We start from the raw sequence: 27,454 nt of genomic DNA on the forward strand, positions 1-27,454 counted from the left end.
GGGCACTACAAAACATTTTACACTGGATAAAGACAGACAGGCATGACAGGAATTGTACACATACATAAGTCTCTTTAGCTAATAACTAGCTTAGACTGATCTACCTTCATTGACTTTTAAGGGATTTGTTGGAACAACCTCAATAATACTTCCTCTTCTGTACTTTTCCTTTCACCCCCTTTCCAAAAAGGGAAGGTTCTACAGATAAGCACTTACTCCAGAAGGATATTATTCATGTCTTGTGTGAAAAACTTCTTCCTGCCTTCTTCATCAAACATCTTGGCAGCCTAAAAATACAAAAAAAAAAAAAAAAAAAAGGCATTCAAGTTCATAGAGTATTTTGAACCAACAATCTTTGTATCTTTACTTTTACAGCCACATCATATTCTTATTTCCCAGAAAAGGTTACTTGGAAAAGAATAACGAAAACCAAGCTATTCTCAGCTGTTTAGAAAAAACTGAGGATTGTTACTGTTATATTCAATATACACACCTTGCTCTAGGGCAGGCAATCATTCTGTTTAGGATCTGCCTGGATCACTGATGTTAACACATTCATCTTTTGAATAACCATTAAGAAAATTGTAGATGCTTTATCACCATCAACACCACCAACATTCTACTATCTCTGTTCTAAAAAGAGAAGCATTGTTTGACAGGTCAAGAAGGCAACAGCATTAACTAACACATTTCTACTCCATCTTTTTCTACCTGTTATGTGCCTCATCCAGTTGCACCTTTCCAGCTTAGAGCTCTCTCAAACCTTCACTGCAATTTCTACAACAGGATTATATTTGCTAGAGGAATACCTCATCCCTCTTTTCTGTTGCTGTCCAGCATTCTTGCCATCCTTAGACTGTACCTTTAGTATTTTGTCTGGTATTTTTGTTCTTTTTATCAGAAGTGTTTACTGATCTCCCAGCAATTCCCATGCAGAATCCCTTTATCTTTGTTCTTATCACCTAGATACATTTTTTTTCTCCACAAGGAATGACAGCTTATAGGACAAAGCCAATTCCCTGTACCATTTTACAAAAATCAGTAAGAACCTTTCTCTAGTGTACATCTACTCTGCAGAAATTCAGAAGCTGAGAAAAAAGAGCCCTTAAAAAATCCCATAGAGTAGTGACTTGCAACAACGTAGCTAAAAACTACAAATAAGTCCAAGTGTTAACATGATTAAATTAATTTATTACTATTAAATACTTACTCTTCTTGCTCTTTTTAACTGGCCCATTTAAATTTGAAAGAAAAGTGTTTTCTAAAAATTGTGAACTCTACCTCTCTTCCTGTGTGAACTGCACAGGAAAAGAGTGTGACGCTCAAAGCTGTAAGGTAGCCCATTGTCTGAATGCTTTATCACTTCAGTCATGAACACTGATACTGGAGTTTAAGTTCCTGCAAGGACTGCATTTCACTCATTGCTTCCTACCATAAATACAGCTGCTGAGGGGATGGTACTATCTGTTTAAGAACACTGAAGCATTTGTCCTGCTAAAAAAATTAGAAAGGTTATGGATGCCTTCAAGTGATAGGGTACCAAAAAGACAAGTCAGAAAGTCTTAAATCCAGGACCTTTATGCTTAATTAACACAAGACACGTTAATTGACACATTAGAGTCATCTGGTTTATATAAAGCAGAAGGAAAAAGCTTTGACATTTTAGTCTCAGCTAGACCTTGAAAGGCAATTCCAGCATTATACTATTATGCTGGACAGCACTGCTGGCTTTTAAAGAGAGCAACACCGGCAGATTCAAAAACTTCATCACTATTACTAACTATGGTTGGGGTTTATTTCCAGAGTGATTATCTTGACAGTGACCTTAAAGACAGAGGAAAAACCTCATTTATTTACTTTCCTGCTTGTTTACAATATTGCCTTCCATCAGGGTAGTACAGAATAACCCACTCGGGGAACTATTACACATGAATCTACCAAAGGAAGTCAGGAAGTTTTTATTGCCTGTAGACAGTGGCTTTCCAATCTTATTATTTTTTTAATTTTGATATATTGTACCCCATCCATGGAGCATAGGCTTCTTCCTACAGCTTTAGAAACTTTTCTTTGTGCTAAAGAGATCTAAAGCTGCAAGAGTCTGGTAAATATTTGACAAGACTTTCATTTTTAGTGCTTTTTAGAGGTCTGATTGCAATTTACAGGAGGTATGGAAGTCGCAATCTTTAAGTCAACATACAGTCTAGCTGTTCCCCAAGTATAAACTTAAACTTCCTCTGCTTAGCCAGGAATCTTTCAGAAGACACTGTCAAAAATGGAAGAGTTCCCAGCTGGTCTAGAGGAAGGTGCCCCTGCTCACAGCAGGGGGATTGGAGTGGATGATCTTAAAGGGCCCTTCCAACCCAAACCATTTTATGATTCTATGAGGAGTTATGTTTTCTAAGAGCCACTGAATTAAAGATGCCTCCCAACTGGTTTGAGATTGTAATACAGAGAAGCAACATGAATTAACTTGGGGTAGGTCACTAACACTTCCTGAATTTTGGCCTAATCCATTTCTGCACTTTTGCTAGAAGCTTATTGTTGATTCATAGCAAAATTAACCTGCATACTGAAAGGTAGACAGAAGCTCCTTCACTTCAGTTAATATTAATTCCTTGGCTGTATTTAGCTTGGTATGTTTAAAAATAAATAAGAAAACTAGAAGACATTTCTATAGACGTAAGAGCAAAGCAAACTCTGGAATTGTTTAAATTATTTTTTGTCCAAAAAAGGAAGTATGTTTTGAAAAAGCAGTTAACTATGAGTAAAGAAAAGCTGCACTTTATACTAAATATGGAAAAGCTGCACTTTATTCTAAGTAAGGAAAAGCTTTAATATAATAATTTGAACAAGCAACAAATTTATTCTCAACTTAGGATAACATCCATAATTGAAACAAGGAGTATGTAATACCTTAATACTTCTGATCCCTTTCAATAACTTACTGGAATATTTGTAATTTGTTAATTTAACATCTTTCATCCCATTTTTGAGAAGTTCAGATTCCATTCTAACCTCCCAGAAGAAAAAGTTCAGTTTTGTGGTTGGTTGGTTTGTTTTTTGTAGTTGGGTGGTGGTTTCTGGTTTTGGTGGCTTTTTTTACTTGGGTTGTTTGTTTTTTTTGTTGTTGTTTTTGTGGGGTTTTTTTTTGTTTGTTTGTTTTTTGTTTTTTTTTTTTTTTAACTGGCAAGTGAAAGCCAAAAAACCTGGATCCAAAATACATGGATTTGTAAGCTGCAGTGATATGTCAGGTAACCTCCTCCAAAGTAAGAAAACACCCATTCATTCCATTTTATCAAATAATAATTCAAGTTAAAATAACACTGGTATTTCCATTATGGAGAAAAACCCATAAATAAATGAAAATTACAAGTTATTGCACATAAAAGATTTAGAAAACCCTGTTTCCAATGTGAAACAAACACTGCTAAAACAATTGACCTGCATCATCTCTGCCTGTTTTCATCTGAGTATAAACACAGCCTTTAAGATTGCCAATAACATTATTCTTCATTTCTAAAGTTTCAGCCAGCAATTCAAGGATGACACTCAAGGTCCTAATTGTTCTTCCTTGTTCTCTCAGATTCTTGAATGCAATCCACTACCAGCGAATTCATACTTACTGTTCGAAGGTCTCCAATGCGCTTTTCAAGTAGCACAGGCAGACCTTCAGGGAGGGCAGGCACCTGCTTGGGTGTCATGACCTGAGAGGTGTAGGTTGCCTGAGTGACATTTCCATTCTCTCCTGACAGCTCAGAGACTGGGCTGCCATCAGAAGTGCCATCAAGCAACTTGTCAAAGTCAATGTCCCCCAACATCTCCAGGGCACTTTCAGTTTCTTGCAGGAGCTCAGGTTCATTTGTGCTACCAAAAATGGAGAGGACAGGATCATTGATCCTAAGATTCAAGTCAGAGATATCATTTCCTGCACTGAGAGAGGAGGAAGGAATTTTACTAGGGGTAGAGGTTGCAACAGTCACTGGAGGTTTTGGACTAGGTTCCTTCTTCCTCATGGCTTCCTTCTCCTTTTGAAATTTACGGATCATGGCAGCCAGAGAGAGTGAGTCTTTATACAATTTCTTTTTCTTCTTCTCAGACTTGTGTGAATTTAAGGCCATTACTCTGTAGAGGAAAGAAACCTTTCATTAGCATGTGATTTCTGAGGCCTTAGTAACGTTTAACAAGACAACTCAAAGTTTAGTACAATTAAAATTTATCAGGGGGAAGAAGTTCTTCCTGCTTCCATCTTCAGACCATTTTATCAATTACCATAAACCTTAGGTGGTCATGTGATTACATGTTCTCCAATTGATCTGTTACATTTTATACACATTTAGGCAAAGGTTACTTCATTTTGACTTCTCAATTTAATTATGGAGAAGTTGGCACAAGTGTTAAAACTCACAGCAGATTTACAATACTAAAATACTTAATTTTGCCTCTCAATACTGCTGAATGGTAGCAGGTAGCCTGTACAGCATATATTTTAAAAAAATTCTTTTCATTGCTAAAAATTTTTAAATGCAGGCTCAAAATCTATATTTTTTTTTAAACTGAGAACATTCCACCAATTTTTCACCTTGATGAAAAATTAAGTCAATAAATTTTCAGTATTCAATGAGAATATTCACAGTAAGACAGCCTCCATCCACTCAGCAATAGCTTTCTAGCAGCCACCTAATCTAGTGCCACCACCTTAATCTTTCTATGCTAGCCTCAGAACTGAGGAAAGCACAAAGTCAGTAAGAAATACATAGAAGAATAATTAAACTGTATTTACAGCTTTACAGATGAGAAACAAAGAGTTAGGAAAAACATTATTTTTCAATAGAAGATGCAATTCCTAGTGCATTCCTATTCATAATACTCAAAATTTATTTTCTGTGATTTGTCTTTCCTTATTCCTGGTGCAAAGTTTCAAGGGACAAAAGTTTAGCCTGTAGGACTGAGTAATATAAAAACCCCACAGAAATTCTGAAACAAAATCTATAAGCTATTAATTACAGTTTAAAAGTACAATAATCAAAAGTCTCAAAGCCAAACCTCAAATATAATTGAAGGGTTCTTATAAAGAAAAAGAAACACACCCCAACTGCTTAGGAACTTTCATTTTCCGAGGCTTCTTCTCCTTCTCTGTCCCTTCATCTTTTCGCTTGCGTTTCTTCATTCCACGATCTTCACTTTCTTTCAACTTTGCTATCTAGAAAAGAGATCAAATAAAGGACAATGATTCTTCCACCCTAAAGGACTTCTACAGCAAGAAACATTCAGTTTTCTTTACACTTTCCAATTCAGAGCCAGGAAAAAAACCTTAATGTGTGTAAAGGCAAATAGTACCATGGATTCCTAGCAGCAGTTTCAGTTACTGACAAGTGTTAATCATTAATCATTTTTAAACAGCTATGAAATTTAGAGTTTTCAGTAATATAAATACTCTAAGGTACATGCAGAGTGCTGCCCAGCCAGTATGGCCAATGGCTACCTTGGAAGATGGAATTCCTGCACCTTCTTCTGCTACCAAAGTTCCATTGCTGACTATGAAGCTGACCACTATGAAATATCTTTGCTGGTCAATACAGACCATCTGTCTCCACTCCCTTGCCCATCCTTAAGATTATCTGAAGGTGCAGGGCAAGGAAACTGAAAGCCTTCAGACTGTGCAAGCATCAGCCAGCAACAGGCAAACTTCTGGTGTAGTCATCAACACTGTTTTAGTCACAAATCAAAACCATCATACAGGCTGCTAGAAAGAACACTATCTGCATCACAGTGAGAGTCAGTACAAGAACCTTAAAATTAAGTGTTATAGAGCAGAAAAGGACACCAGGAAGCACTAAGTTCTCAGAAATAGCATGCAACTTGTAAATGTCATATTGCAATTATGTTTGCATTGACTGTAACTTTTCAAAGTTTATAGAACAGCATGCTGTTTGGAAAGATTGTGTATAGAATTTTAATATAGCTATTCTTATTAACTGAGTTTATTTTAACAGGTATTTTGGTTTAAAATATGGTTTATGGGTAAATATGTTTAAACTTTGTTTAAAATTCTCAATATTAGGAACAATTTCATATCATGCAAACTTTGTGCAAAAATTAAGAAGAATACTGATGAATTTAAGGTCTCATCTTGTATAATAAAATTCTTACAAAATTACAGAATCATCTGTCAGTTCAAGATGGGTGGACACAACTTGTCAGGCTGCCTAAACAGATGCTTAGTCTTACAAGACTGAATAGCCTGTGGACATCCTGAGTTAGTTACTGAATGCTAATACATGAGCCACAAAACAAAATGCAATAAAAAACAGTACCACGCATCATTCTGCTTTTGGACTCTCCATCTGAGCCATTCCAAGTGTATCAAATATTTCCAATGTCCACCTAGCTTCTATTTCTGTAAAAAAGCCTTCATTAAAATCACTCACTTTAGGTGGCCTATGCTTTTTGTCTTCTGCAAAGTCTTCATCCTCTGATTCAGATGCCTGGCGAAACTGCAGTGTACCAGTGTTGATATAAAACCCTCCATATTTGGTTGTCAGGGATGCAGGAACCAATTCATCATACTGGGCAGGAAAAGGAAGATGAACTTATCAGCATTTCTTAATAAACTAAACATGTATTTCATTCACCAGTCCCTATACATAAAAATATATATACCAATTCACAGCACAGCTTGCTAGAAAAGAAACAGGAGAGCAATTTTATAGAAGATTAACTGGTTGAAGCAGAGAACATTAATAACACAGAGTATCCTTTCAACACAATGCTCTTTTCTTAACCAAAAGGCAGCATTACAGCATTAAAACTGCTGCTTTCTCAAGGCAACTCACCACAGTGCCCTGCTCAAAACCCTAATTCTTTTAAAAAGTTCTCTGAAATCTTATTTTGTTAAAAATGCTATCCCATACATAACAAACTTCACCACAGTATCTGTTACCTTATTTCCAATTTTAGATGTTTAATACAACATCGCCTCTTAAATATCACAATGCCAGGACTTTTTTAATTTGAAGGCAAACATTCTCACTTTGTTCAGACAATTTTAAAACTACAACATGTTTCAAATTATCAATAGTTTATTTTGAAAAATATTTAGTATTTATGAAGAAATTTCCAAGTTAGAATCATAAAGCAGAATCTCAAAAATACTAAAATCCAAAGACATAGAAAAAGTGGTCAATAATCAGTATAGTGGATGACAATATTAATTCTATTATTACATGCAACCAACAACCTCCATGCCATGTTAAATATACTGAAGATAAAATGGTTTAAGAACTGAAGTCTAGGCTACCAAAAACTTTTAGACAGGAAGAAGAGTTATCCAGGAAAGTATAACAGTAAATATGTACTTCAACAAGGAAGCTGGAAAAAGAGCCTGAACTGGAGTCCTATCCAGGGATTTAATCTGATTAAGTAGTTAGAAACTTCCCTGACTCATCACCTTTTATCTTCCTGGAACACAGAACTTAACAAGCAGTACAGAAAGACAAAATAGAAAAAGTGGTGACAGCATTTATAAAGTACCCTAAGATGATCTGAAAAGCTAGCACAAGAAAGTGAGAGAATCTATTAATGGAACAAAATGAAAGTGAAGTGGCTTAATAGTGGACTTGACATTCATCTTAAAAGACCAGGAGGACCATGCAGAGAAAACTTGAGAGTGGAGGTTGTGTAGGAATTTCAGAGAAAATTCATGCTTTTTCCACAGCTCTCAGAACCAGCTTCATTAGGTGCAAGGCATATAAAAGCAGAGAAAAGCAATTATTATCCACAGTGCTTAATAGACACAGCAGACATTTCCCATTTGAGCTGAGAGGGTGTGAACTGAATTAGCAAGGGTGGGGCCGAACGATCAAAACTGAAGAACACAGTGGTTGCCAAATTAGAAGGAAAAAGCACACAGGCAAAGCTGGGACCATTATCATAGGAAGCAAAAGCCAACACAGTAAAAACTGAGATGCAGAGCAGTACAGGAAGGCCTAGGTAACACACAAGTAAGGATTAAAGAGAGTTCACAAATGAGGAATCATGAATCACATGAATCACAGCAAATTATCTGGATGATCAACATGCTGTGTGGCACAGATCCACTGGAACAAGGCAACAAGAAAGGCAGAATTCATTTAATATACAGAGTGAATGTATTCCGTAATAGTCAACAGGCAAGTAAGATCAGCAAGATGTGGATGTATAACTAAGCAGCTGAAGTTTCAACAGCTTCTGTTTAGGACTATGAATTTAATCAGACCTTCAAAGACCTTTCTGATATTCAGTTCCTCTTAACCCTTGAGTAAGACTATTTTTCTTTAATCAAAATCTGTTTTTACCCTGAACCTACTGAACAGGTATAACTTTTAACTCAATGTTGTATTTTAGACATAGGGGCCTGCAGACCAAGTGTAGCTAGTGTACACCCCCCTTTGAGCTAAGCTTACTATTTTCTAGTGCCCTACCTAAACAGCAAATGAGTATGTTTGCATAAAGTATTAGTAACAGAGATTAAGCTTCATTTTCAAGTGCTTCCAGAACTCTCAGTTAAAGGGAACATGGCTCTTGAAAATTCTAAATCTTACTGTTTTCAAGACCTTTGCTTTAAACTAGTTTTTCTGTGTATGAAATCACACCATTTATCTTATGAACAAAAATAAGTTTAAAGCCCTTTACAGTGTTCTGCTCTTTGCTCTTCCTTACACATTTCAAGGGCGAGAATCAAAATATCTCAGACCTACAGAGACAGGACTTGACTGACTCCTGTGAACACAGGTTTGTCCTACAACTGATTATGGAATCATCCTGCAGATGACAAAAAAAGACTGATAACTGTCTGACCATCTAAAAAGCAGGTTCATATGTAAGTTATTTATACTATGGTCCTTGAGCTACATTCCTATGCTTTTAGTGCTATTAATCTAGTTAAATGTTTTGGTATGAAAAATAATTTAGTTTTTTATAAAATAAGTTAACTGGTTTTAATTTCATCACTATACCAAGAACAGTGAATTTTTATGGATTATACCAATTTAGTTCTGAAATCTAGACCCACAGCAGTATCTTATATTGTCTACTCTTGAGTCCAGGTATTTTGACCACAATCCTCAGATATTCTACTGTGATTCTTCTTCTCATTCACCTCCCTTCCGGACAATAACTTCCAAAAGTACACACGTAAAAAAGTTTTTAAACACCTCTGTACTAAGTCTTAGAAATGAGATTTGGTGCAAACATGTCCAAATGGTTTAACAAATGTAGCTTGCTATTTGTTGTACAACAGATAATACTTAGCTAAAAGATAAGCAGGGATAATTTCTGGACCTTGCTAAGTTTATTTTTGAGGTAGGTCTAACCAGCTTGGGGTGGAAGGAACTGTTTCATTGATACTGATCATCAGAAGCCCACTGAATAGAGGCCAAGCTACTGAAATGATGTCAAATACAGCTCCTCCAGTGAAATGGACTAAACATCTACACACTTCACTACACACTTCAGATACTTCAAAAATACAGAGTTGATTGATCTCTATGCTTCTTCAAGATGCAAAGAACTGAAATGGACTCTTTGGCTTTAGCATCCTTTAAGGCTGAGTTTTCAAAAAACTACGTAACTATCTTTCCAAAAACTACAGTATAATAGAACCTACAAGGAAATCTTGAACAAGGTTAAGGGGAAGCAATGCATTGCTTTGCTAATCCAAGGAGACATCAAAAAGCAAGCACAAAGAGCTTTCCTGTGATAAAGAAGGTTTCTCTTCCAAAATGCACAGGTAAGTTGGCAGGTTGGTTTGTTTTCCTTTTAACCCTGGGGAAAAGGACAGCTGGCAGAGCACAAAAGAAAAAAAGTGTAAGAGATAATAAAAGATATAATATCTAGCCCAGGGTAGTCTCATAGGAGTATCCTAGTTTAGTAGTCAAGATATCATAATCCATCAGCCTACCTGAGCACCTTGAGAGAAGTACCAATACACATCTACTCTCCTGTTTTGTTCCCATCTCAACCAACACCTTTTATACCTTTCCACCAGCCATCAGAGCTATGCTATTAGCTTAAGTGACCTTCACTTCACAGAGATTACATTCTTCTCACCTTGAAAACATTTCAGCCAAAGTAACAAAATGTATGACCAGCCATGTGACCACTTTGATCTGTGCAACTCAATTCTTTCAGAGCTTGAGCTCTGACCTGACCCACAATGAAAATCTAGTTCAGTGTTAAATAATTATGTAACATATTCCTTAATCTCTCCAGGTTTAATGTTACAGAACTACGAGAAGGCTCTGCAGAAAAGAAGTTACACTTTCCTTTTCCCCTCATTTAACATGAAGAGCAGATTCTCCATATATGACACTTAAGACAAATGCTCTTATCAAAGATCTGTTATTCTGGCATGTTATAAACCTCCCTTTGTATTACATTAGTAATCATATTGTTTGTGTATTTTTTGGGAAACACTTAGGTTCACTGTACTGCTTAAACACATTCATCTACTTAAATAGCTGATCCTAGGCTGTTCTACTCCTCTAGTAGCTCAGATTACTTTGAAAACTGATTTTGTGCTCTTCAAAAAATTAAGTCTAGCAAAATACAGGATGCTGCTACAACCATTATAATTTCCTTCTCCTACAAATTTAAAGAGTGATACTACACAGGCCAGATACAAGTCTCAGGTGTTTTCAAGAACCTATGCAGGTGCTGAATTTTCAGTTCATTCGGTTTATTCAGTTCATTCCTTCCTAAAGAAGGGTATGCCTTTTTGCAGAAGGAGCACAAAAACATTATTACTGCTTTAACAAACACCAGATGTGTTCTGCAAATTCAACTACCTTTGTTCCTCTAGCCATTTTGGTTCTTGTACCTGCTTAGTTCTTGCATCTGTATCTACTGGTTTGATACTCCCCTTTATACCTAGATGTATTTTGGGGTGAGGAGGATAAAAAGCAAAGAATCTCCAAATTGAAGGCACAGGATATGTCAGGGGCTAGCTGGCAGGTGTCCCCTGAAGACAGGCGGGAAGCGTGCACGGCGCGTTATTAAAGGTGACACCGCACACTCGGCTAAGGGAGCACCATTCCCCAAACACACAACTTCCAAGCCTGGGCAAAGTGACAATGAACAAGGAAGACAGTACTAATACAAACACACCAATCCAGAGCCAATAAAACACTTGGCAAGTGAACCTCTTAAAAATAGAAGCTTTAATGCACCCTCCTGTATTCAGTGTGGATGAGGTCTGTGACTGAGGTCTACAAAGGCAGCCTTTTCCAGATGAAAAATGCCACAGTGTTCAACTTCTCTCAATACACCATGAAAGAATTTTTAATAATGGAACCTATGGAGTGTTTTTCTGTAAATGCCTCTAACATTTGCAGGTTGATATCTTGGTTGTTTTGTTAGAATTTTTTAAGAGACAGTCATCTTTTTAAAACAACAACACTCCTTTCCATTGTTAGCATAAAACAAGCTCCTTAGAGTAGGAAGAATGAGAGAACAGTACCAAGTTGGCCTGGAACTACATCTGGCCCAGAACCTCAGAAAAATGGTAAAAATTTCCATTAAAACACGGAGATGCTATTCCCTGAAGAGATACTGTTCTTGCTGGGAAAAAGTTTCTAAGATATTCAAGAGTTTTGTCCAAGATAACTTACTGATAACCCATTAGCTTCAGGTTTTAGGGGCAAGCCAGGGTAGGAGAGAAGAGGATATTAAATCTATTTAAGTTTGGAGAATACAAGATGAGGACAAATTTATCGTAGAAACACGTGAAAACTGTGTTTCATGACACAGAATTTTTGCAGAGACCAAGCCCTTAAATTATGGAAAGTATTCTAGGGAACCCAGATAGAAACCGAGCAATGCTTTTAACAGTGTGTCCAGAATTACTAAAAACAACACAAAACCTTTGAAGGGTTTTCTTTAAAGATGATCTGAGTTCTTGAGGCAAGATGTAGCTAAGGAAAAAGTAAGATCTTCCTTTTAGCTGAAGTACCTGTTTTGGAGAATGAAAATCTATGTATGAGAAACCATTGATACACTGGTTTTCTCCAGCGACCAGCACCGGACTTTTTACAGCAGTGTTTAGAAGGCTACTATGGAACTATGAATATAATAGACTAGGTCAAATATTTACACAGGGGCCTGGGTGTCTGAAGAACTGAACTGCCTGCTTCCCACTGCTCTTGGCATTCACATTTAGCTTCAATTCCTGCCAGTATAGCTATCTAGTATCACTGCTTCAAAAGACACTGCTTATAGATTTGTAGGTCAACAGTTCTTTTTCTACATGCATCTACTTGAAATGAGGGAAGTCTTTGGTTTGAATATCCAAGCCTCGTTACCTTCAAGTAAGAGAAAACAGCATACACTTTCATTAACACTATGCATTACTTTAAATTCCCTCTTCTGTATAGCATAACAGAAAGCTCAGAAAGCACTGTGTTCCCTTGCAGTCTCTACCTATATAAAGCTTACATTGCCAGGAAAACATTCAACCAACCAAATAATCAGAGGTCATCACAAGAGCAAGTAATCAACCTGATCTGGCTGGACATGCATGTGTGTGCAGGAAAAATAGAGTGGGTGAAAAATTCTACAGGAATTCCACTTCTTAAAGAATGTAGTTCTGGGCAGCTTACACTACAGCAAAACCTATTTTCAACATCAAAGCAGTGGAAACACTGAGGAGGGGCAGCTTTCTTCACAGGTTATGAACATTTTGTATAGGTCTATTAAGATAAGCAAAGATTAGGACTTGCCATCAGGCTAACCCCTATAGAGGGGTTAGAAACAATAGTAAGTCACTTGTGATTTTCTTTTTTTACTGGAATTATCACAATCCACTGACTACAGTCAAAATGCTCAACTCAAGAATAGCTGCTTGCATAGATTTCCTGCTTGCCTGCAAATGCATTTACCTCAAAATCTGTTTTTAAAAGGAAAGTATCTCTAAAGCTATGGAATAAATCTGTTTCGGTGCCAAAGAGCTCAGTATTTCTTTCACAACTATGATAAAAAAAAGGACTAAAATTCTGAGGAAGCTTTCAAATTTTTTTTCTGGGATAGAGACAAGCTAATCCTGGAGCAATTAAAGAGGCACTCATATTCACTTTTCAAGTGTTTGTCCCCAGGATATTATAGCTTTTTATGTGTAAGAAAGTTTGACTTCTAAGAAGTAGTCCAGGGCCTGGCTCTAAGACATCTCAGGGTACACAGCAATTTCATAGCTGGCCATACAAAAGATGAGCATGCAGACATGTAGATTTTCTTTCTGAACACTTCTCTTGTATCCAAGGCAGAATGATGGAATTAGAGGTTTTGTTGAACTTCAACTCCTACATTGCAGAACCCTTAAGCTCTGCAACAACAACATGGACTGCAGCTGGCCCACTATATTTTTTCTTATTTTCTATATAAAAATGGGGACAAAAGCAAAACAAAGATGGTTTCTCACTAGTCTGTATTCGTAAGGCAGACATGAGGCATAATGATTTATTGAGGAGAGCAATCTTTAGAGAATACACCATTTCTCCCCAATAGCTTCCACAGCTAGCACACGATGCAACCATCTGGTTCTCCAACAACTGCCTTTTGTACATTTTGCAAGGACTCTGGCAAGAGACAGAAGTAAATGCTCCTGCAAATCTACCAAATCTGCTGCTGGTATCACCACCAGTGCTGGAAGGAGGCACAGTATGCTAAGTATTAATACACCAGACTCATACTTTGACAGAGACCTGTGCTGTGAGTACCGCCAGTGTTCCAAATCTCCCATCAGATCTGTGATAGGTCACAGTAAATCCAGGAAAACCTAGCGAGAACTTGGGCTGGGTACCATTAAATTTTAAAAGCGAAGATGATGAACTTAAGCAACAGTGAGAAACCAGATTAACCTATAGGCTCAAGTGGTTTCTCAGCAGAAATGAAGCACATCTGTTCCTTCCAAGCTGGAGAGCTGAATCTGACCTTTGGAAAAGACATATGAAGGCTTAGACCCCAATACTGTTCCAGCAGTACAACCAGAAGTTGTGGGATAATGATAAAACAGCTTAATATTGGCAGGTTCAAGTTTCTAGACAATGAAAAATGACTAACAAGTTACAATAAGCACTTTACAGCAAGCTCTCTCCACACAGCTTCAGACCTGCTTCAAAAACTACCAATGCACACAGATAAGCTCAGCCTGCTATGCACTGTGGTTTACTGCTCAATTTCTGCTGAAAAAGTTATCAGCTCTGCAGACACTTTCTGTGCACCTCACACAGGTCATAGGATCACTCATTGCAACATCTATGTGCTAGAAACTTCACAGCTCAGTTTACAGTTCTTTTCTGTAAAGTTTTTGAATTTAAATGAAGGCTTGACATAATGTATGCTAAGCAATGCACTTATGTGCTTTTCTTACTCTTTTCTCTCAACTCCTTTTCATAATCTTTCCTCTCCCACTCAATTCTAGCCCACTCCTTCTCACAGCAGATCACTGCTGTTTTGTCCAGTGTCACTCAGCACTGGAGGAAACTGAAGGCTGGCAAGTGACAGCTCTTACTTTTGGTTTTTTCTACTTGACTAAACTGTACACATACTTCTTTCTGACATTTAATAAGGAAGAATTATAGGAGGTTTCTGAGCTTTTAGATAATCCACTTTTTTCCCCAGGCTTTTTTCTCATTTTTGTAATTTCATATATCACCTCCAAGATTATCTTCAAATGCCCTCTTCTAAACCTTCTGATATCCCTGATACTGCCTGCACCAAACTAATACCTTTTTCTTTTACTTGAAGATGTGTTTTCATGTCTAAAAAAATATTCAGACAAAGTAAGCAGTAATATCCTGCTGTTTAACCTGTTTTGTCTCAAATTTTTCAGACATATTCAATGTTTAGAATAACCATCCTCTTTTTACTGGATTTTAAGAGGAGAATAGCTTCATGATCTAAAGCAGGAAATCTAATGCCAGTAACCCACTAATAATCCTTTACTTTCCTCAGTAACTAGAGAGCTAGTACAAGAAACTAGACAGAGCAAGTGTCATTTCAGTCAACAGTAAATGAAGCACATAAAAAAAATTTGATTTCTAAAGCTAGAAAATTATTTGATCTTAATTTTTTGGTGCATAATATCTTGAGTAAGACTACAAATACAGTAATTCAGTCTCCCAAAGTAGTATGGCCTTTGCATTCACAACAGGTACAAAGTATTTTCCCTTACCTTTGCTCTGTATTGAAAAGATAAAGCACTGCCTCATGGTTTCCTGCTGCTATGGTGAAGGTTACTTACCGCTTCAGAGTTATCAATGAAAGGGTCTGTCTCGTCGTAGCCGTAACCGATGTCGATCAGATCCTGCAGGCGATCTTTCCGATGCTTGTGGGGCTTGCCACCCTGAAGACAAAGCAAGTGTTACAACCCTTAGGAAATGTGAAAGCAGCGTTCTAAAGCCTACAAAGCATAAGGCATTGGAGGAATAGTCATTCAAGGAATTAGCAGTTTTGCTTTCTTGAATGCTTCCTTGAAGATGGACTAGATGGCTGATAAAAACTTCCACACAGATGCATTCTGGCAAATGTGCCTCACCAGAATCACCCCTGAAAGGCAGCCACTAGCTACCTTTTTCTGCAAGACCAAAATCTTCCTCACATTTCTTATTTAGAGAGGTTTTCCTGTCCTATGTATATTGTATATAGTGACTGGACTGCTAATGATAGAAGGGTTGGGATAATTTAGAAAGTGTTAAGTTTTTCAGTGTCATATTACAGTGTCACTACAAGGGAAAATAATGATAGCCTAGAGTTCATTAAAGTGTTTCCCTACACAAGATGGATTAATTCTCTATTACACATAAAAAGTTGAGTTTTAAAAAACATAAAATGTTACTTGAGTATTAAAACCAGAAGCTGCATCACAAACTATGGATGGATTAACTTAGCTCCAGGAGCTAGTAAAATTAATTTTAATCTGCAAGTATTCTTTTCATGTGGAAATTTCATTGTTAAGTCAAATAAAGACTCACAGCTAGCTCAAATATTCAGGAAATCTAAACTTAAAAACTTAAGGTTACACAAAAATCTTCTTAGGATATAAGGCCTAGTTATCTTGCTCACATATATTGTCAAAATAATCAATAAAAGTCTTAAAAGATCAAATTCACAAAAAAGCACTCCCTTCATTTAAATGGTAACTCCCATGAATTCAAGACTTGCTCCTGAAACTTCTCTGCCTGCACCCTACAGCTCTGAGCACTCTTAGAGCAAGTCAGTCTTTCTAGGTGTGACATCCAAATATCACAGTCCATTGGTTACTATGAGAATGCAGCCACTGCCCAAATGTGGTTTCACCCCTGCACGTTTATGAGTGGTGTAAGCATCTCAACACCTCCATTTTAACAAGATTTTGAGAACATGCAAGTTTGTCACAAAGTAAAGCATGTGCTCTTGCAAGCAAACAGTGTATCTCTCACATATACTTAAATAAACAAATGCAATAGTCCTAGGAGAAAAACCTCAAAAGTAAGTTCAGCTTTTAATTCACATTTCCAAATTACATTCCAAGCTAAGTATTCCTATCATCTCCTACAATCGCTCATCTGGAAAAACATCTTAATGACTGCACAGTTCCAAAATATGCAGTACTTTTTTTTTTAAAAAAAGAAAGTTTACATTAGATAGATGAGAGAAGAAAAAGTAAGTCAGAAAAAGGCAGCACTTAAGAATTCTGATTAAACTCCAGTGCAAAAGCTTATATAATTCATGATTCTGACTCAGGTGCCAGCAGGCTAAGAATGCTTCATAAACCATACCTCACCTGTACTGAACTCACTAATGTGTAATGCAATCCATCTCTGTACTACATAGATCTTGCTAGTAACCATCAACATCCTTGTTTGCAAGTCTAAAATCTTTTTGCAGCAATGGTTATCCTATGATTCTATGATTTCAGTATAATAAAGGGCAATAAAAAAAATTTAAATTTCCAATACATTCTGACTGTCAGAAAACCAGATATAGAACAAAGTAGCAACAAAAAAGTCTTAAAATAGCTGAATGAACAAAAGCAGTCTTAAAATACAACCTGAATTCAGACATATGAAAATATCTGAACCACTGTGTGCATAATTAAGAGATTTTCCTTCAGGCTTGGCTCTACCCAGTTCTGTTTAAGGATCTGTGTTGAGATTTCATATGATCAAGATGTTAAGGACGCAAGAGTGCAGCAGAAGAATGAAGGGATTATCTGTGTCAGTGTCCACCATGCAGCACTTCAGGGAACTTTTATGACTGCAGCTTTCCTCCAACCTTTTTGTCTTAGAACATAAGTAGTCACAATACTAGAGCAAATTAAGGTGCCTGGCTCCCGAAGCTGCAAATACTACTCATCCAAGTATTCAGAAAAGCCAAAGATGACTTTAAGATATTAACTGTGTCATTAAACCTTGCATTTAAATAAACTTTGCCCAACAGGACTAGAAGGTAGGTGGTAAATAAAATGCCAATACCTGAAGAATCTTGAAGAGAAGAATTTATAAACCAGTAAACCTGGTCTTTAAGGTGGATACACTAATAAAAGCTATAAACAAAAGAACCAGCAGGCACAAGAATATACAGAGCAGGAAGAAATGCTGGTAGAAGAAAGCATTTCGAATGCTTTAGAAGTGTTTCAAACATCTTTAAAAACAAGAAACTCTCACTAGATAAGGAAAGTCCACTTAAACTGATGTCTGATCTACAGCTGGAAAGAAAAGGTAAGAATAGGTATCTCATTTTGGCAAAAGTGATCAGCAAAATTATTATGGAATATGCATTCATTCCTTTAGAAGCAACAGAGCAGGTGAAGAGTTGGGAAGGACGGGGTCTAAGATGACAATTTACTGAGGAAAGTAAAGGAAAAAGAAAACAACTGAAGAATCACTAAAGACCTTACAGTTGCTCTGAATTTAGTATGATAAATAGGCAGTTAAATTCAGCATCAATAGAGCAAGGTAAGCCACATAATGTAAGTACAACCTAAGCAAAAAACCTAAACAAAACAAACAGCATGCTGCAAATTTGTTATGCTGCTCAGGAACCACTGGAGTTGCAAGGCACAGTTCAGACATTTGCTTAATCAAGAATGATCAAAAAAATGAGTTGGGACTTAGAAAAAAAAAATGGAACAGAGAACCAAACCAGAAGTCATCATTATAACACTGAAATATCAGGGCATCATACCATTAATATCCTTTCATTTAAAAAAACCAATTAGAACAAAAAAGAGAACAGTAAGCCAACAAGGATGTTTAAAGATAAAAAACACCACTTCCATATAATAACGATGTTAAGACACTACAGCTGGAGAACTAAAGGGCTGGATTTAGATGATAACATCAAAATCACATGCATTGTGCAGAAGAACTGGAAGTGTTTCTCTGTTTCTTACAATATAGAAACTACGGAGCACTACAAGATCTCATCAGGTTTAAACACAGCATGTTTTTATAGGACAGTCACCATGATACTCCAGTGCTGTGGAACACAGAAATACGGTCACAACCTGGTAGATTTCTGGCAGAAAGCTTTAAAAAGATTAAACATGTGACCTTTGGCTTTGAGAGAAATTAAGATACAACACAGGCTGCCAGACAGGCACAGTGTAGTAATATCAATGAACACTTGCTCTATTATACTTTCAAGTATGAGATTCCACTAGTGTCAGAGACTAGGCTACCATCCATTAGATGGATCTTCATTTTGATCCAAGAAAAGCTCTTACATATGTACAATACTGTCCAAGGTTCAGTATGTGTTCACAACAGTGTTTGATTTTATCTAGAGAGTAACAGCAATCAAAACAATGAAAATGGGAACCCTTCAGAGCAGATTTTTCAAGCTGATGTTTAGTATGTGCACAATTACAGGAGAGTTCTGAATAATCAGGTAAAAAATGGTACTTCATGCATTTTGTTTTACAAAAAGACACTTTTCATAGGCTTTTGTACTGATTTGGTTATGAGTACAGCAATTTATCTAAAAAGAAGTAAAAAGTCTTCAAGGCAGACTGCTTTTCATGCATCAAATTTTCCAGAAGTACTGTCACATGTTATGATTAAAACCAATGTTTGGCTCCATTTTAAACAGATATCTTAGATAAGTAATACCTAATTAGAGGAGGATACAGCACTTCTGCAAACCTGAAAAAAAACCCTTTATTTTTTTTCTTATACAACCACTGATTTCATTTACAGTAAAGCACTGTTAAGGAGTGTTACAGCGTAACTCCAGCTCAGAAGAGTATCCTGCAGCTGGTCATTCACTTGAGGAGAATGGGAATCTACTACATGGGATCCCTGCTCCAACTGAAGCTATGCAGTGAATGTCTCACCACAAGAGGCAGAAGATGGCCGGATGCTGTCAGAACATGAGCAATCGTACTGGGTCAGCGTTCAGAGATACAATTCCTCTGAGCATGGATGGCAAGAAGAGACTGATGGCTCTTACATTGGAAGAGAAAGGACAGGGAGTTTCTAACACAAGGAATGTTAATCCCTCATCACCCTTCATGCTTAGTGGCTCTAACCTAGCAAGTGCTTCTTTATATAGAGTACATTCCCTTTCAAGGGGTTGGAAGGGACAAAAGGCAAGTCAGAGAATGAAAGGCAAGGAATCACAAGTACAAGTAGTAATGAAGATGCAAGTGTACCACAAATTTAAACTGTTGAAAATTGTAATTTTTTGTTACCTACGGCTTTCTAAGGGTTAAAAGCACCTATTCGTCCCTTTCTGTGACTACTGAACACTGAACCATGGTTTTCTTAAGTCTAATAAAATGTTTTGTCCATATATGTACAGGTTCAGCTTTGATGGATGCATAAACATATATGTAAAATTAGATTACTTCCACTACCACTCCCTCCTACATACATTGCTTTACATACTTCCATTGACTTTCATCAACTGTAGTTAAGCAACTTGTTTCAGACATTATAAAATCCTTACCACTTTAATAACAGAAATGAGTTTTCTAAAAAAGTGTGACTGAAACATTTTTCTCTCACATTCAAAAAATTATTTATAATTCAAATTAAAACAGCATTTTGGAACAGCCTTCTCAATTCATATTGGGTTCTCCCAATCTCTCCAAAAGATGAGAATAATTCTTTTCAGTTTAAGAGCTGATTTTGTTATGTATCACAGCTAGCATGCCTTGAAGTAGTAATTACTTCGACAGACTATATAGACTGAGCACTTAGAAAAATCTGCCTTTGCCAGAAAAAAAAATCCAAGTAAGTCAGACAAAAAAGATTTTAATATGTATATTAATAGCAAAAGATACAAATGACTGCTCTTGTTTCCCTTCTTTATTACTGAGGTGTTCCATTCGTAATCCAGAATATCAACATGCCTCAGCACGATGATGAGCTCTGATTGCCAGCTCAGACTTAATCACCCAACCCTACCCATATGAATTCTTAAAGACCTGTTTGGGCGTGGTTTTTGTCAACATTTTCTGATTTCTACCTTCATTTACTAGTGAAAGGCTCTTTATGTTGCTAGCTAGTGTTGTTCAAGTCACTCACACTACACTTTGCAGAGCCAGTAGAGTATCTTCAGGCAGTTGGCAGCTACCAGACATTTATCGAGCAATGATTTACTATTTAACAAATAACTTCCTATGGAAACATTCCAAACTAAGTCAGGACATCAAGATTCATCAGTATTTAGCCCAAAGAGAAGACCTGTTCAATAATACACAACAGCATTAGATAAAAATTTTTTCCTCCAGCACAGTGTAGAGCATGAATATTGACCTGCATCTATTACCAAGATTACCAAGATTATTCTTTTCCAAGAATAGCTTCACAAGCTATAACATCTATAGACAAATCTATTTAGCAGACTTGTCTGATAAGCTTGTGGCAGCTTCAAGGTACTTAAATGAAATACTGCGAGACAGTCATGGCTGAAACGTACAGAAATCATTTGACACTACATTAGCAACCTTATTCAGGAAAAAAAACCCACCAACATTATCTGTTATCACTATTAAATATTTGTATTTTTTAACAAAGTGCAGTAACTCACGTATTTTGCCTCAAACTTCTTGGCAAGCATTTCTACTTCATGTCGCTCACGTTGCTCATCATTATATGGATCCTCTAAATGAACTGATTTCTTCTGAAAAATGCAAAAGTTACACATTCATTCCATAAGAAACAGAGTGCATCTCAAAACCTATTAAATGCCAGAAAACAATGCTCTGATGATTAAGTAGTCAGAATTTATACTTAATCTCTAAAAATCACTTAGATCTTTGAATTACCATCTAGCTACTTTTCTTCTGATGACAACAAAAGCAGAAGAATTAAGATACTCAGATTTGTATTTTCCCAAGCATTCCACAACAACCTCAACTCTAAGTCTAAGCATAAGAGAATTATTATTTTTTTAGAAAAAATTCTCTCTAATCACAATTCCTTTTTACCTCCTTCTTCCACTCACTGGCCCCTCTAACAGCTGTTGTGATTCTTCTAGCTATAACAGACAGGATGTACATGATGTGTTAACCAGGAAGGAAGCAGCCAGAAGACTAAAAAGCTCAGTAAATTATAACCATAATTAATGTAAGTCTTTTATCTAAAGAAAAAAATTACAGTGCAAGAGTTAATTTCAGTAATAGTAACTATGTTAGCCACAAACGATTTAATATTCCAGCTATACATACAAGGAGGGAGTAGCCCCTTACTTTTTGGTGTTTTTTAGAAAAGAGGTTTTCACTGAGACAAAGTCAATGAACAGAGTATACACAGTGCTTTTGGTTTTTTTTAATAAGTGATGGCAGAAAAACAGGGCTGCCCTCCTTCAAACTGGAGTTCACAGAACTATAGTAATTGCCAGAAGGAGGAAGGTACTAGGATGCTAAAATATGGTGGAATGGAATTCCATTTTGCAGAACTTTATGGATGGCAACTGATTTTACTGCACATGGACTACTCACCAATGAATTAATGAGGATTTATGAAGAATAAAAAAAACAAGTTAAGAAAAGCAAGATCTTTCCTCCATAGTTTAAGAAGCCAGAATATTGACTAAATGGTGACCAAACCAGCTCATTAGCATCAAGACCAATGTAATGAGGAAGGTAAGCTAAGCAAAACTGCAAACACCACATAATTACAGTACATTTTCCAGACTGAGTATTTGGAGAAAAAATTAATAGAGGCTATAGTTACTCCTAAAACAAATTAAAGCCACTTACTTATTTCCTGCAGGCATAATTAAATATAAAATACTGCTCAATTCATGAAACATCATTTCCTCTACTTTTAGCTGGGAAAAGGTATTCCTCATCTTCTGCTAGGCATATGTGGCTTTTTTCTAACTGTGAAAGGAGACAAGGTTGAGCCTAAAGTTCAATGAAACTTAGTACTTAAGTGTTAACTTGCCTCTCTCCATCAAACACTCAAAGCTGACTAGCAATTTATTTAGTTAAGCAGTACTGAAAACTGAAATTCAAGCAAATTTTAGTTTTGACTGTTTCTAAGGGATGGATGGCTCTTGAACTAAGACATTACTACTTCAGCACCTTTGGAGCCTGTTCAACAGAAGCCAGCTTGAGCTTCTGACTCATCCACTTTGACTTGGGTTTTACGTACCAAGCCTCAGTCACCCCAAAAGAAATGGGAGCGCACTTTCACTCCTGCCAGTATTTAAGAGGCAAATAAACCCTTCAACCACACCAACTTATTACTCACATTCAAAACTTTACATAATTCCTCCCAGAAGATGAACTCTACAAACAACCCTATCAAAGGATGTTCTCTTTTATCAAGGCAAAAAAGGACAAGGACAGCACAAGTTTTTAAAATAAACATTTCCATTAGCTTCTGATTCAGCATAGGAACCTAAATTTGGAATTAAAAAAAGACAGAAGTTGCACAGCCAAATCAGTTTTGGGATTCTCTATCACTTCATTATTATATAACTACTACTATCATGGCCTATTAAAGCCATATTTGAAGTTATGCCTATGCACCAGGGCTTGCCTTCCTTTGGAGAGCTTTTCTTAGTTGCTACAGTTCCTACAGTTCCTACAAGAATACTACAAGATAGAAAGAGAAGCTCCTGACTTTGTAAAGTTAAATTTTAATGGGAAATGTTATAAAAAAGTTGAGCAACTTTTTATAAGGGAGGAGTCAACAATAGCTTCCAGAAAACCAAATCAATCTTCACCCCTACAAAAAATTTGCATAGTAAAGTATATGAACTGTTAATTTTAAATTGAAACATTATTAAAACAACAAATTTTGAAATCTAAAACTCCATTTAAAACCACAAAATTAACTACCAACTAGTAACTACCTACTTTGAAAAAGCAAATTTCAAGATTTTAAATCTTCCTTAATATTAGAGTAGCTTTTCCAGGTTCTACCATATAAGCAAGAAATTAAACTGACGGGCCAAGTATACATCAGGTTTTAAACATGAGTAAAAGTTCAGAATCACTTTAAAAGGATCCTAGTTTATGACACTGTTTTCATAGTAAATCAGCTGACTATTCCACAACCCAGTAACAGAAATGCCATTATGATCCATTCATTTTAATTTGGACTCTAAGGAGCTGAAAAATACACGAAGTTTCTTATAAAGCATTACTATCACTGTCTCTACCATAAAAGCAGTTTCTGATCCCAGCTGTACCAAAATCCCCTAAATAAATGCTCTCCCACCCCCAGAATACATGGAATTTGCATCAGAACTACATGAGAAAGAGCCCGTTTTCCCTGAGTATGTGATTAGGATACTGGCAACCTTCAGAATAAGAGGTAGTTATGGAACTGGGAACTGCCAAAGGGAAAAGTCAGCCTTCAAGTACTGAACCACTTCTAAACACTAACACAATTTTCACCTTCACAGAACTGCTCAGAAAGATTGCACTTCAGAGAGCAGCATGATTATGCTACACTAATTCTGAGGAGTCATAACTGGCACTGTTTGCCCACAACAGCTGTAGGACAGGATGAACAGAAGGAACCTTTTAACTTGCATGACAAGATCTGAGGGATTAAAATCAGTCACTGATTTTTCTGCCTTCCACACTTGAACACAATCCAATGTGTATATATTCCTCCTACAGCAGAAAAAGTGAGCAGCTTGCTAAGTATAGCTACAGCACCGTCATCTCCTAGAAACACTTTGGTGCAGAAGAAAAGTTTTAACCATATTCAAGTTTGTCCTGTATGTAAAAATCCCATGGTAGTATCTGTACTGGTATTTGATACTTGCTTTTATCACCAGATCTACCACAGCCTTCTAAGTAGTAGTTACTTGCCCTCTGCCTTTTCCAGTAAGAGACAAGCTTTCTCTAAAACTGTGCACTGGATTAAAGAGAAGCCATAACTATTTAAATCAAGTACAACTTCACTCAACTAAGTACAATTAAGAATGAGCAGCTCAAGCGTAACCAGCTTAAGGACATGTGTCTCTCCTTCCTACTTGGAACAGTGGGCCCTGTTGATTGGCTAACACTGCTTGCTTCCTAAAGTCTGCAGAAGCTTTATCCTTAAAAAAACAAAGTAGTTCAAGTATCAAACACTTTCTGCTTGAGAGGAACAAGAAAGGAAGAACACTTTAGTTTTCTTCCTTGAATTAAGTTCTCAACACTTACAGGTGTGGTTACCAGTTCAATATTAACTCTCATTTATCCCTGTCTCCTTCAAGACTACAAGAACTCCTCTCCAAGTCTGCTAATGATCACTTCCCTGCTTCTCGAGGCTTATAGCAGAGCCGGGCTTTCTTTATTTACCTGCACACAGCCTAGGGACAACCCGGAATACAGACCGGCGTGGTCAGAGTTTCGTTCAGCTGCCGGTAAAGGGCTCCCAGGAAGGGAGGATGCAACACCTCTCGGGGTAGGGAAGGGGAGCGGCAGGGAGGTGAGCCGGGGTAAGCGGGACACAAGACAGTGGCGCTTCTCCGCCTCAGCCGGCAGGAGAAGCCAGGAGCCCTTGGCCAGCTCAGGGACAAGTGGGAAGCCTCCCCTTCCCCCCACGGGCACAGGCGCAGCCTCAGCACCAGGAGGAGCGCGCAGCGACGGCAAGGCAGCCGGACTTCCCTCCAGGACGCCGCCCCTCCCGCCGCACCGGGACCACCCCCGAGCAGCAAGGGGTAACCGGTAACACCATCGGCAAGGCCGGGGCCGCCGGCAGCCGAGAGGAGGAGGAGGAAGCGCGGCCGTGCCGGCGGGAGGGGAGGGAAGAAGGGGAAGTCCCGTACCCGCGAGTCCCCGCACAGCAGCAGCTCCGGGTAGCTGAACTCCACGCAGCCCTCCTCGGTGGGGTCCTTCAGCACCACCTCCAGGCGGACCGTCTGGCGGAGCGGGAGCGCCTCCCGCGGCGGCGGTGGCTCCTGCCGCCCGCTCTGGCGCGGCGGTGGCGGCAGCGGCGGTGGCTCGGGCCGTGGGGGCTCCCGCTGCGGCGGCTGCTCGGGCCGGCCGGGGTCGCGGGGCGGCTCCGGGCGGGCAGCGCTGTCGCCGGGTGGCTCGTGCGGCGGCGGCTCCGGCGGTGGCGCCTCACGGCCCGCCGGAGGTGGCTCCGGGTCGCGGCCCGCCGGCTCTCGCTCCAGCGCCGGGCTCTCGCCCTCGCGGCGCCGCACGGGTGACAGGCTAATGAACGGCACCCGGCGCGGCTCCGCCATCCTCCGCCGCCCCCCCCCCACCCGCCGTCCGCCGGCCCCCGCCTCACACGTTCGGTGACACCGCTCTCCGCGCTCCCTCCCACCGGCCCCGGCTCCTCCTTCTCCCTCCTCCCCGCTCCGCCGCCCGGTCGGAGCTACCCCTACGTTCTCCTCGCCGCCCCCGCCATCTTGGCGCCCCCCCACATAAATAGAGCAGCCCCGCAGCCCGCGCAGGCGCAGCCGGGCCCGCGTCGCTGCTGTTATTGCTCAGCTTCCCCCGGACGTCAGCGCGGCCGCCGCCGCCCACACGCCGCGGGCGCCGGGCCCGCCCCCGGTTGCCGGGGCGATGCGCACGCCGGGCCCGCTGCCGCCGCCTGCAGCCGCGGGGGCTGCGCAGCGTTCATCCTCCTGGGGCACCGGGCCTGCTGAGGGGAAGGTCCGCTGAAGTCCCCAAAGTCGGCGGCTGCGGGTCAGTCACCAGAGAAAAGCTACCCGTGCGGGGAGAGCGGCGTTCCCAGCCAGAACGGCACGGACGCGCCGTGTCTCGGTAGCATCAGACCACGCTGAGTGGAACAGCTGAGGACATCGGGGTTTTACAAAACCATGCCGTATGGCGGGGTTGATCGCAGCTCGTTCCTACAGAAGAGCAGCCGCTGCCCGGGGTGCCGGTCTGCTCTCCGCGGCACGGAGCTTGTTCAGTGGCCATGCCTGGTCTGGAGGGCACCCGCTCTGACTGCAGGGAGCAGTTGAGGCTTGTTGGGAAAGAGCTGCGAGAGGCAGAGAGAGAGAGGGGGGACGACGCGAGGAAGGCAGGGTTTGAGCAGCAGCGAGACTTCCCTCATGAGCAGGAGCTGCCTGCAAATACTGCAAGTGTTTCAGTCTGTCACCACCTACTTTGACAGACTGATGGCTGGTATTTCCAGATGGAGGTATGCCACCAAGGCAATGTGACGTTTCAGGAAGCTTATGAACATCATGAGTATTGTATCCTCTAGCTGCATTGGAGCAGAGAAAAAGACATTACCATTTTGGGGGCATTTTTTAGTCTCAGAAATACTAGGTAGGAGTGGGTCTATTCTTTTTTTTAAAAATGTACTCATGCAAAGCAGGCAATTTACATATATTATTTTGCATAATGATAACAGACTATTCTGTGCATCACATTACTCCACTTTTCAAACTACATCCATCACTGTGCTTGATGTTTTCCTGTCATTGCATAGGAAGCCTTTTGACTTGACTTTTTAATTTCATCTAGACTCCAGAGAAGATCCGTGACACTAGAACGATATTACTGAAAGTTATAACATCAATAACGGGGAATGGAAGGCATTCCAGAATACTGCTTGCAGCAGCAAGTCAGTGCAATGACTGACCCGATCTGAGAAATGTAAACTTTCCTTTTGAGGCTTGAAACTTTGTTGAGCTTTATAGTCTAAGGGACTTGTTTTATCTTAAAGCCTTGCATGTTGTGGTGCAACTAGCAAGCTTAGTAGAGGTGGGTGTATTTCTCAAATATGTTTCGGCTTTCAGCATCATAACAACATGATTTGGTAGTTGCACTTGTTCTCTGTTGAGAATTTCATACAGCTATCAGCTGATGCACAAAATAGGAAATGTATTTCTGGATTCAAACTGAGTGAGCAGCCCTAAGCTCCAGACCTCTGGACCCTGCCAGGAAGATTCTGATTCTCATCAAAGTTTCTGTGTAATCTGTGCCATTAAATCCTGTGATGGTAAAAACGTGCCTTTCCTCAGAAAAAGAGCAGTTTATTGCATATCAAACAGAACTCTTATGTGGAAGTCACAGGCTCTTCTG

The 27,454-nt window shown here is 39.0% G+C and overlaps 1 protein-coding gene across 1 annotated transcript in view; it reads right to left on the reverse strand.

Moving 5' to 3' along the window:
• The window catches only part of UBN2 (ubinuclein 2), a 43,659-nt gene extending 18,003 nt beyond the window's left edge, over positions 1–25,656 (reverse strand). Inside the window, exons 1-7 of the mRNA XM_066549917.1 lie at positions 25,237–25,656; positions 21,046–21,138; positions 15,272–15,373; positions 6,429–6,566; positions 5,088–5,200; positions 3,624–4,122; positions 217–287 (exon numbers count right to left, since the gene is read on the reverse strand). Of these exons, the coding sequence (XP_066406014.1) occupies positions 217–287; positions 3,624–4,122; positions 5,088–5,200; positions 6,429–6,566; positions 15,272–15,373; positions 21,046–21,138; positions 25,237–25,656 (1,436 nt within the window). The remainder of the gene's footprint in view (positions 1–216; positions 288–3,623; positions 4,123–5,087; positions 5,201–6,428; positions 6,567–15,271; positions 15,374–21,045; positions 21,139–25,236) is intronic.
• Positions 25,657–27,454: the final 1,798 nt, after the last annotated feature.

This window comes from Molothrus aeneus, chromosome 5 (assembly GCF_037042795.1).
Source record: "Molothrus aeneus isolate 106 chromosome 5, BPBGC_Maene_1.0, whole genome shotgun sequence".
Lineage (NCBI taxonomy): Eukaryota > Metazoa > Chordata > Aves > Passeriformes > Icteridae > Molothrus > Molothrus aeneus.